General features: G+C 43.1%; 1 protein-coding gene across 1 annotated transcript; it reads right to left on the reverse strand.

The window, feature by feature from the left end:
- Positions 1–3,387: 3,387 nt before the first annotated feature.
- CABP5 (calcium binding protein 5) lies at positions 3,388–9,615 on the reverse strand. The gene is made up of 6 exons (XM_018559093.1): positions 9,460–9,615; positions 7,908–7,938; positions 6,780–6,923; positions 6,130–6,239; positions 3,705–3,852; positions 3,388–3,528 (listed from the first exon to the last, which is right to left on the reverse strand). The coding sequence occupies exons 1-6, from the start codon at positions 9,592–9,594 to the stop codon at positions 3,503–3,505; spliced, it is 594 nt and encodes a 197-aa protein (XP_018414595.1). The 5' UTR covers positions 9,595–9,615; the 3' UTR covers positions 3,388–3,502.
- Positions 9,616–11,768: the final 2,153 nt, after the last annotated feature.

The raw sequence follows: 11,768 nt of genomic DNA on the forward strand, positions 1-11,768 counted from the left end.
GACTGAGGACTTTGAGATGGTGTTACTCCCATGTGCATGTGCAGGAGTTGCGTTGTCCATGGCCAACCAATGGCTCATGGCTTTGAGATGGTGTTACTCCCATGTGCCTGTGCAGAAGCTACATTGTCCATGGCCAACCAATGGCTCATGGTTTTGAGATGGTGTTACTCCCATGTGCATGTACAGAAGTTACATTGTCCATGGCCAACCAATGACTGAGGACTTTGAGGTGGTTTTATTACTATGTGCATGTGCAGGAGTTACGTCATCCATGGCCAACCAATGACTGAGGACTTTGAGATGGTGTTACTCCCATGTGCAGGAGTTGCGTTGTCCATGGCCAACCAATGGCTCATGGCTTTGAGATGGTGTTACTCCCATGTGCATGTGCAGAAGCTACATTGTCCATGGCCAACCAATGACTGAGGACTGTGAGACAATGTTACTCCTATGTTCATGTGCAGGAGTGACGTGGTCCATGGCCGACCAATGGCTGAGCACTTCCGCCTTGGAAGAAAACTGGGCCAAGTTGGCAGCGGTTGCAATGGAGAATGGACAGGCCACGTCCCTGAAGAAGGGCGCACTCGGAGATAAGTCTGCCATGATATACAAAGATCCAAAGGGAGGTGGTGGACCTAAATCTTTGGTTGAACCTAATGACTTGAGTTTGGCTGCTCTTCACAATGCGAAGGAACCCCAAGATAATATTGGGGTCACCCAAATTGAGAGATCCATGTATGATGTACAAAATAGTGCAAAAACAATTGTCTCAAGAGTCCAAAGGTCCTTTATTAATGCTAACGTATTGCTACATTATCTTCACCCTTCTTGAAGGGGGATTCTTGGCCCCCGAAACATGTTGGCTTCCTATGGAGTTCCTGTCATGTTTGTGATACTAATAAAGGACTTTCAGACTTTTGAGATGATCGTTTGGCTCACTCATAACCTGCAAATATGTTGGAATCTTGTGATATTTGTTGATTGCCCTCCTAAGTCTTGCAGCCCCCCGTGTGGTCAGATGGCCGTTCTCCTTGTACGTCGGGCCTACATGAGAGCCTATCCTTGAATCAATCAAGTGAGGATTGAGGGCAAATAGGATGGGGGTGGGAATGATAAGACTTGTGGCTCTTTTAGTTAGAGGCACCAGCAACCCTCACACATCAATAACAAGATAGAGCAGCCTCATAGGAGCACAATACACCAATTCTGGGTATGCAGACAAAGACTCTATTAACATGCGCACAGTGGGTAAGGGATACTACTTGTAAATTGTTATATGGCTGGATTTCCCCTTTAAGGGTCCATTGGATGTGTAGATGAATGACATTCAGCAGGCAGTAGCAGAAAGGGTTAGCTACACATGCCTCCTCCCTTCCTCTCTGTCCCATCTTCTAGGCTCTCGGTAAGCCGGTTATATTTGCGTATGTGGACAGAGATTAAACATCATCAGAAGAACGCTGGGGGCATGTAGGAAACTTTGTACAGGGTAACCTGACATTTTAACTCAATTGTCTCCCATGGCTGTGCCCAGCTTTCCATGCACTTTTGTTGACAGTAGTTTGCCTATGTGCCGTGAAAATTGACAAAATTTAACAAGATTTGCACCCTCTCCCTACCCCCTTCATAGATTTCAGTAGGATCTACATCTATGTTGGGGTTTAACTTTAAAAAAGATTTACCAAACCCTTGGTGTTTCGAATCTGGACAGATTGACCTTTCCCTAGCTCTAGGTATTCTGTTATTCATAAGAAAACCCGTCTGCTACTCTCTCAGAACATCCTATTTCACTCATGTTGGGTCTTGAGAACCAGGGTGAGAGCTCAATGGGGGTGCCTGTATTGTATGACTGAAGAATTTCGGACCAAAAGTGTTAATCTGCAGTGAATTACAGTGGGGGTGGATGAGGCTGGCTTGACTCTTCTCAGGTCAGCAGAAGAGCCTAAGGGGCTCGTGGGCCTAATGGGGAGGATTGGCGGATCTCAGGTTAAGGCTTGGTGAGCCTCAGGTTAAAGCTTGGTGGATCTCGGGTGAAGGCTTGGCAAATCTCATGTAAAAACTTGGTAGGTCTTAGGTGAGAGCTTAGTGACCCTCATGTAAAAGCTTAGTAGGTCTCAGGTGAAGGCCTGGTGAGCCTCAGGTTAAAGCTTGGTGATTCTTAGGGGAAGGCCTTGTGAGCTTCAGGTTAAAGCTTGGTGAGTCTCAGGGAAGGCTTGGTGAGCCTTGGTTAAAGCTTGATGGGTCGTGGGTGAAGGCTTGCGTAGCTTCAGATTAAAGCTTGGTGGACCTCGGGTGAAGGCTTAACAAATCTCATGTAAAAACTTGGTAAGTCTTAGGTGAGAGCTTGGTGACCCTCATGTAAAAGCTTAGTAGGTCTCAGGTGAAGGCCTGGTGAGCCTCAGGTTAAAGCTTGGTGATTCTTAGGGGAAGGCCTTGTGAGCTTCAGGTTAAAGCTTGGTGAGTCTCAGGGAAGGCTTGGTGAGCCTCAGGTTAAAGCTTGATGGGTCGCGGGTGAAGGCTTGCGTAGCTTCAGATTAAAGCTTGGTGGGTTTCAGATGAAGGCTTGGTGAGCCTCGGGTCAAAGCATGGTCGGTCCTGGGTGAAGGCTTGGTGAGCCTCAGGTTAAAGCTTGGCGGATCTCAGGATAAAATTTGATGAGCCTCAGGGGAAGTTTTTGATGAGCCTCTGGCTAAGCATAGTGAAGCCTCCTGAGATATGTATAACTTGTGCAGCCATGGATTGTGACTCTAATGCAGAGCAACTGATTCTTCTTCCTAAAAAAATGTTCAATTTCCTCCTAGACTCAAAGTTATCTTTAATGCCTAAGCATTGTTCCAACAACTACCTGATGGCAGATCCAGCCCTGAACATGCTTATGGTATATGAAACCCAGTTATGACTTTAAAGGCAATTTTGTATGTGAACAATAGTTTCCTGTAGTGATCCTGAACACTCATCATGGTCAACTGTCATATGAAACTATCTTATGATTCCTGCAAACTACAAGATGATATGTGAGGATATTATGTTGTAATATTGTGGTCATGTACTCCCAACTCTTCCAGGCCAACTCTTTCTTCATATCCGCCTGTTTTCTCACATGTACCACATGAATAATAGATGTGACGTTGTTCACAAGTCAGCTGTGTGGTTATACTGTCTATCTATCTATCTATCTATCTATCTATCTATCTATCTATCTATCTATCTATCTATCTATCTATCTATCTGTTATCTATCTATCTATCTATCTATCTATCTGATTTTTGACTTATACATGAAAATAATCCTCATAGAGACACAAAGCTATAAAAATCAGTTTTATTGATTCATAAAATCTCCTCGTTATCTATGGAATGGATTGTTATATATAACACATGTAGCGGGGGTTCTACTTCGGTCTAGATCATACGATGTGTTGGTTGAGCTGAGACATTCTGTGTATCATCTGCCTCTGGAGCACAGTCAGGGATGTTGGTCACATCAGGCAGAGAAAGGTTAAAGGTCAGCGTGACATCATCCGAACAAACTCTGGAGAAGTAGAGAACAGAGTCAGTAGAAGGCAGAACAGGTGTCCGTGGGGGGGAAATCAGTGACAGAGTCAGGAGAAGGCAGAGAAGATGTCTGTGGGGGCAGGGAACAGAGGGGGGAGAAGGCAGAGAAGTTGTTGGGGGGGTCAGTGACAGAGTCCCGATGAAACATCTTACCTTCGAAATCCACCGTCCCGTCTCCGTTTAGATCGGCTTCCCGCACTACGTCAGCTATTTCACTATTGCTCAGTTTCTCCCCTAGGAGCCTTTGCATGGCTTGCTGTAGCTCATCCAAGGTGATCTCCCCATCACCATTGGCATCAAACTGGGAAGAGATAAGAGACAGGAAATGTATTTCTTCTATGGACTTAATCCGACCATACGCTCTACAATCTGCAGACTGCTTTTGGCTCAGGAGCATTTTTTAAAAACATAAGACACAGCACAGTCTTTGAACTATGGGCAGCAGGCCCAGAAGGGCCAATAAGAGGGATTTGGAATAGGGTTTTCCCCCAAAAAAGTAGTAAAAGCCGTTTAAAACAGCTCACTTACCTGTGTAGCTATAGGCATTGTGGAGACATTCATTCTCAAAGTTCATGACACTGAAATCTGAAATATTTTCCTATTTCTTTCTTCATTCATAGAAGGATCCTGGCTGCCCTCTAATGTAAACACACAGCAGGTGTTTCTAAGCCAGGGGTGGGCAACTCCGGCCCTCAAGCTGTGCTTTAAATACAAATCCCAACATGCCTCTGCCACTGGGAGAGGTCGTGCTAGTGACTGTCAGTCTTCAATGCCTCATGGGACTTGTAGTTCCACAACGGCTGGAGGGTCGGAGTTGCCCACCCCCTTATCTACGCTGTTAGAAATCAACAGACTTCAGACTCTTTGTTTAGATCTTTGAGAAGGAATAACTGCACGGTATACGCAGCTAGAGAGGTCAGCGATGGCGCGTTTGGAAGCATTTTTACAGCTTGTTAAGAATACATTAATACTTGATTGCCCTTAGTCAGGGCACAGGCGGCACTGCAAGCTAAAATGTGTAAGCCTGACTGCATGGCCAACCACAAAATATTAACATGAAATAAAGACTTTGTAGCAATATAAAATAATCACTGTGAGGGGAATGGAGAAGACAGAATGTGGAGCAGCTGCCCATAGTAACCAATCAGCTTCTCTCTTCAGTTTGTTCAGTTAAGCTTTGAAAATGAAAGAGAGAAGCTGATTGGTTGCCGTGTACAGCTGCTCCAGTTTTGAAAATTTCCCAACTTTCTATTGATTCATTGATTCAATGCATGGATATAAAGTAAACACAATGCATGGATATAAAGTAAACGCTATGCATGGATATAAAGTAAACACAATGCATGGATATAAAGTAAACACAATGCATGGATATAAAGTAAACACAATGCATGGATATAAAGTAAACACAATGTATGGATATAAAGTAAACACTATGCATGGATATAAAGTAAACACAATGCATGGATATAAAGTAAACACAATGCATGGATATAAAGTAAACACAATGCATGGATATAAAGTAAACACTATGCATGGATATAACGTAAACACAATGTATGGATATAAAGTAAACACAATGTATGGATATAACGTAAACACAATGTATGGATATAACGTAAACACAATGTATGGATATAAAGTAAACACAATGTATGGATATAACGTAAACACAATGTATGGATATAAAGTAAACACAATGTATGGATATAACGTAAACACAATGTATGGATATAAAGTAAACACAATGTATGGATATAACGTAAACACAATGTATGGATATAAAGTAAACACAATGTATGGATATAACGTAAACACAATGTATGGATATAAAGTAAACACAATGTATGGATATAACGTAAACACAATGTATGGATATAAAGTAAACACAATGTATGGATATAACGTAAACACAATGTATGGATATAAAGTAAACACAATGTATGGATATAACGTAAACACAATGTATGGATATAAAGTAAACACAATGTATGGATATAACGTAAACACAATGTATGGATATAAAGTAAACACAATGTATGGATATAACGTAAACACAATGTATGGATATAAAGTAAACACAATGTATGGATATAACGTAAACACAATGTATGGATATAAAGTAAACACAATGTATGGATATAACGTAAACACAATGTATGGATATAAAGTAAACACAATGTATGGATATAGAACTAACACATGGGGGGGGGGGATTTATCAACACTGAAACAAACAGAAGCCAATCAGCTTCTCTCTTCAGTTTGTTCAGTTAAGCTTTGGAAATGAAGGAGAGAAGCTGATTGGTTGCTGTCTGTTTCAGTGTTGATAAATTCTCTTCTCTGTAACAATATAAAAGAAATACTTTGTATCGATATGGAATAAACATCTTTCTTCCAGACGTCCAATCGCTGAGTGTTCTATATATTTGTATTTATGGGAGGAGTTTGTTCTCTGGAGACACGCGGATCATCCTGAAGGGTTTTCCTCTCCAGTCATCCCTGGGAACGTTTCCACCATTCACATCTGACCTCACATCCTCTACATACGTCCTCTGCCCTCCACACACCCTCCTCACCTCTCTGAAGGCATCTCGGAGTTCCTTCACCCCGATCATCCCCGCCGTCTCCTCCAGGAGCTTGGGAGTCATCAAATCGACAAAGTCCTGGAAGTCCACCCGACCACCCACTGAGGAAGAAGGAGGATGGAGATGATCACCATACAGGGTGTAATGAAGAGGACCAGGGTGGGTTGTGCGGGTGTACCGAAGAACACAGACACGGGGGAACTACAGCCCACCATACACGTGACAATGTGATTGCACAACCTTCTTTAGATCGACCAACAACTGTGTAGTGCAGGAGCCGGTCTGATTGGATACAGATTGGTTGGGTAGATCAGGTTGGTCCTCATATTGCATAGTTCTTGTAACTCTAAATTCGATTGTGCAATAATTGCAGTGTGTGTGTGGTGACGGGTGAATATAACTGGAATTCTGGATTCAGCGAGGTGGCTCAGTGGTTAAGTTAATCTATTACGAGGGACGCCGGGTCACAGTGCAGATGGAATCATTGAAAAGTTACTTTTTGTATTTAAATGACCTCAGCCAAACCGATCGGCATTGGAAATAATCAGCCGCTAAGGTGTCACAGATGGACACTTTGGAGTGTACCCCCCCATAGGACCCTTGTATGCGTTCTGTGTCACAGCCCCTCCCCCAGCACTTACGGTTCATGTTGATCTGCTGCGATAACTCGATGAGCTCCATCTCGGTCGGCATGTATCCCATAATCCTCATCAGGTTGCCGAGGTCCTTACAAGTGATGAAGCCATCTTTGTCCTTGTCGAATTCTACAAAGGCTTCGCGGAGCTCTGCGAGAGGGTGGAGAGGACCACAATGGAGCCTTTACACATAGTAGACTTGTGCGGCGTCAAAAAATTTGTTTTGTTTCGGAATATCCGTTATTTCATATTTCGTAATTCGTATATGAAACTCAATTCGGATTTGTACGAAATTCGTTTCGGCACATTTCCGTAACTGTACGAACATTCGTTATGATGGAGACAATCCGTTAACGGAATTCGTATTTCGTTAACGGATTGCGGATCCGAATTTCATATATCAGTTGTAATCTAGTGTGAGGAGCTTCCTGTAATAAAGACCGGTCACTGCTGCTCTCTCTCCTTGTGCAGGGTGACTGGTCTTGTCTCCGCCCCCTCATGTAATAAAGACCGGTCATTGCTGCTCTCTCTCTCCTTCTACAGGGTGACTGGTCTTGTCTCCGCCCCCTCCTGTAATAAAGACTGCTCATTGCTGCTCTCTTCTTGTGCAGGGTGACTGGTCTTGTCTCCGCCCCCTACTTTAATAAAGACCGCTCTCTGCTGCTCTGTCCTTGTGCAGGGTGACTGGTCTTGTCTCCGCCCCCTACTTTAATAAAGGCCGCTCACTGCTGCTCTGTCCTTGTGCAGGGTGACTGGTCTTGTCTCCGCCCCCTACTTTAATAAAGGCCGCTCACAGCTGCTCTCTCTCCTTGTGCAGGGTGATTGGTCTTGTCTCCGCCCCCCTCCTATAGTTTTCTACAGGCAGCCTGTAGTGGGTGAAGCCTGATCGAGCTATGGGGAGCTGTTCTGTAGTCTACAGATTAGACTGGCCAGGGCTGACAACACTGCTTATGATTTTGGTGTAGACATATATTGAATGGGTGAAAAGGTCCCTGCGCTACCGCACACCACAGTGCACACAGTGCAAATAGCAAAGATATGTTTTTTCAAGCACTGAGGTATGTTCACGATGAGCGGGCTGCCCTAACACAACGTGCCGCCAAAATGCATGCACAAGTTTAAAGGGATTTTTACCTTCAATCTCATCTGTTCCCAACTCCCGATACTGTGAGAGAAAGAAAAAGAACAGAGAATGAGAAAAGAAAGGAAGACACCCAGACATTCATCAATCTTCACATGCAAAGGAGCGAACATTCACATAGCGGGGTGATTTATAAACCGTTCTCATGGCACTAGGGGGAGCCGAGGAGTATAGGAACTTTCTTTGATCCTCACATCATGGCCGCTAGGTGGAGCTGAGGAGCATAGGAAATTCCTATACTGTTCACAATGTGGCCACTAGGTGGAGCTGAGCATAGGGAATTCCTATACTGTTCACATCATGGCCACTAGGTGGAGCTGAGGAGCATAGGCAATTCCTATACTGTTCACAATGTGGCCACTAGGTGGAGCTGAGGAGCATAGGACATTCCTATACTGTTCACATTATGGCCACTAGGTGGAGCTGAGTAGCATGGGAAATTCCTATACTGTTCACATCATGGCCACTAGGTGGAGCTGAGGAGCATGGGGAATTCCTATACTGTTCACATCATGGCCACTAGGTGGAACTGAGGAGCATGGGAAATTCCTATACTTCTTGGCTCCACCTAGTGACCATCATGTGCTAACCAATCTCATTCAAACAGCTATGCAATTGCTTTATAAATCGCTCCAAAGTATTTAGAAAGTATCCAGCCGCTTTCTAGAAGCACTAAAAGCAGACGTCCAGCAAAAAATAACAATAAAGGATAAAATCACAATATCAGTTTTTGCCATGACTTTCATCTTTAATCCAGAAATTTACTCCACTGTATTTTTTTATAGATAGCAGTCCTCAATCTGATGGCCAGCATCAGTCCACCCACTACCTCTCAGAGCCTGGACCCGCTCCCAGCCTGTGACTGGACAGTGAAGGGAGAAGTAGTGCAGCTATGAGCTCATCTGTCTGTCACTGTGCTCTTTCCTCCTATCAGCATGCTTCTTGTCAGCACATGAACTGATTAGTTCTTCTGTGCTGCTTCTTCCCTCTCACACTCCAGCCCGGCTGTACGGGGGCTGCAAGAGGCTGATACCAGGTCACATTCAGGTACTGGCACTGCTTGTATATAATGACTACATAGCTGCACTTATTTGTGTCCTTTATATCTGCCCGGAGTTCAGCTTTAAAGCATCCCTCCTATTGCATAAAAGGTTTCATTCCTTATATCCCCTATCTCCTTTAGATTGTAAGCTCTTGGGGCCAGGGCCCTGTACATGTATATCTCGTCATTCACAGAAGTGATACAAAGTAATAACGGAAATATAAGAGTTGCCATTCCCAGCATAACCTTCTAGATGAATGCTGGCTGGACATGCTGGAAGTTGTAGTTCCTCAATAGCCGTCAGGCACTCAGTATATATATATATACCTCTACCCCAAGGTGCAACCCCAATGTTTTTCTTTATCTCAATCATTATAATGAACATTCGGGACTTCCAAACCCGACCAGCTGACGGTGAAGGGGACAGACACAGAATTGCCGTGTGAAGGGGACGGATGTTCTGCGGACCACATGAGACCGTTCTGTATTTCGGATCTACCTACCCCCTGCTTCTCCGCGATGCCCTTCCGCAGGAAGATACAAGCTGGGCCGAATCCCTGCATGCCAGTGCCGAGGGTCAAGACCGGTAACGCCAACTCTGGGGCTGTAACGGCCAGCTTCCGGCGAGACCTGGACATGGCTCCAACCGCCTGGGAGAAAGAGAGTGCCGGAGGCAGGGGAGGGAGAGAATGTCTGTAATTTCTATGACAATTAAGGTAAATGTATACAATAATATGAAGGGGGCTAGAGGGGGGAGAGAGAGGGAGGGAGAGAGAGAGCGAGAGGAGAGAGAGTGAAGGGGGAGATGGGGTGGGAGAGGGGGGAGAGAGAGAGGAAGGGGAGAGAGGGGGGGAGAGGATAGATAGATAGATAGATAGATAGATAGATAGATAGATAGATAGATAGATAGATAGATAGATAGATAGATAGATAGACATTATTATAAATATAACTCCAATCACTTTGTGTTATTTCAGCACTTAGTTTGGTGATAATAGTTGGTGACGTCCCTTCAGTCCTGAGTTTCTCTCCCTCTGTACACATTATATCCTCAGAGTCTGAAGTCATTACAATCTCCCGATGACGCAGTGTTTGGTTACTAGATATTTATTATGTGTGGTGTTCAGCTCTATCTAATCTTCTGTGCACGGAAGATATATTATTATTATCAATCCAGTAATGGTACTTCCCAGAGCTCACCTCAGGCGACCTGAGTCCACACCTCCTAATTAATGAGTTTAACAAATATTTACAATATTTCTATTGTGATGGAGTGTGTTTAGAAAGGACTCAGATGTATATCATTTAAGAAATATTTATTTAGATTCTTGTTGGTTTAAAAGATTCATGCAGTTCAATAAAATATTATTTTCAACTTCTCTTGTGGTGATATTCATGTGTATCTCAGAAAATCATGTATCTAACTCTAAGACTATTGCTGATTCGTATATTTGCAAACCGTATTCCAAACATTCTTAATACATTCATATGGATAAAGATATTCACATATTTGATAAAGTTCTATTACAGGTATATTACTAATTGATGAGTCCCCTACGCGTTACGCTCACACAGGCTTCTTCAGGGGGATGTATTTATTCTGTATGTTTGTATGTACCGACTTTCAGCAATAATCTGTTTTTTTTAAAAAAACCATATAATACCATATAGATTAATATTGAACCACAAGATAGAATCAACATACAGTATATCAATAAACTTCCATTCATTTCATTTCTATTTTCTAATTGTATACATAGTTCCTTAATTTTTCATTTGTCCATACAATATATATTTTTATCTTTTTCATTTGTCATTAATAGCTTGACATTCATGTTCATGCAAGGGAGATCTTATTTACATTGATTGTTTGTCCATTATTATTATATTATATTATTATTATCATTATTATTATTTATTCCATATCCCTGACAATTTACACAGCACTTTACATACTGCAAATTCCGTCCCCGCCCTGGAGGAGCTCACAATCTCCGGTCCCTCTCTTACATACAGTACATACACCTACCGGAGCCAATTAACCTTCCAGATAACTATTAAACTTGAGAATTCTATCTATAAAGGTCACCAGATGTAGACAACAACATGTTATTTATAGTTTTGTATATTCCGATACATAAATTTACATTTTGTTCTCTATGAAAGTATTTAAAATGTAACTTTTTAGGGGGCAATTTACACAAAGAACACAAGAGGAAGGAAAACTTGTGGAGGAGAAACATTGTGGCTCTTAGTGACCAATCAGATCCATTTTATATTTTCTCAAAGAATAGAAGATAAAGCCTGAATGGTCGTCATGGAAACATCCCGTTTTCCTTCAGACTTCCTTTTCCTGTGCATTTTATAAACAGCCTGCGTAGTACCTGATCCAAAAACAAGATCATCACCCACCTTTCTGCAGGAACGTGACCTTTCTTCCCTACACGGGGCCACCCAACAAAGTCGACAGATGGAACAGAGAATCTACGCGGCTTGGAGAACAATGGAGCTACAAGGGTATGGCACCGAGAAGGTTCGGCGTTGGGCAATGAAGGTCACTCAAGAGCAAACCGTTTCCAAGGCTTCCAAGACAAAATGCAGGGCGAGGGTACGAACGAATGTGAGACCAGATAGACGAAACAATCAGATCTGTTCATTAAAGGCTACGACAGATGTAAATGTCGACACGGACCAGAGAGGAGTGTAGACAACGGACGCCACAGGAGCTATGGGAGTGCATTGGTATTAGAGATCACCAGAAAGAGGATAAGACAGATTATATCACATGCCTCCTCTCGGGCTCTAAACATCT

Source organism: Nanorana parkeri, unplaced genomic scaffold (genome assembly GCF_000935625.1).
Source record: "Nanorana parkeri isolate BGI_ZX_2015 unplaced genomic scaffold, ASM93562v1 scaffold379, whole genome shotgun sequence".
Taxonomy (NCBI): domain Eukaryota; kingdom Metazoa; phylum Chordata; class Amphibia; order Anura; family Dicroglossidae; genus Nanorana; species Nanorana parkeri.

What these genes read in the sequence shown, in the direction of transcription:
- CABP5 (XM_018559093.1), bottom strand. Translation starts at nt 9,594, where the DNA reads ATGTCCAGGTCTCGCCGGAAGCTGGCCGTTACAGCCCCAGAGTTGGCG. An exon ending in GGGAACAGATGAGATTGAAG is followed by an intron (nt 6,924 to 7,907) that starts GTAAAAATCCCT and finishes ACCCTCTCGCAG; the next exon opens with AGCTCCGCGAAGCCTTTGTA. An exon ending in GCAGCAGATCAACATGAACC is followed by an intron (nt 6,240 to 6,779) that starts GTAAGTGCTGGG and finishes CTTCTTCCTCAG; the next exon opens with TGGGTGGTCGGGTGGACTTC.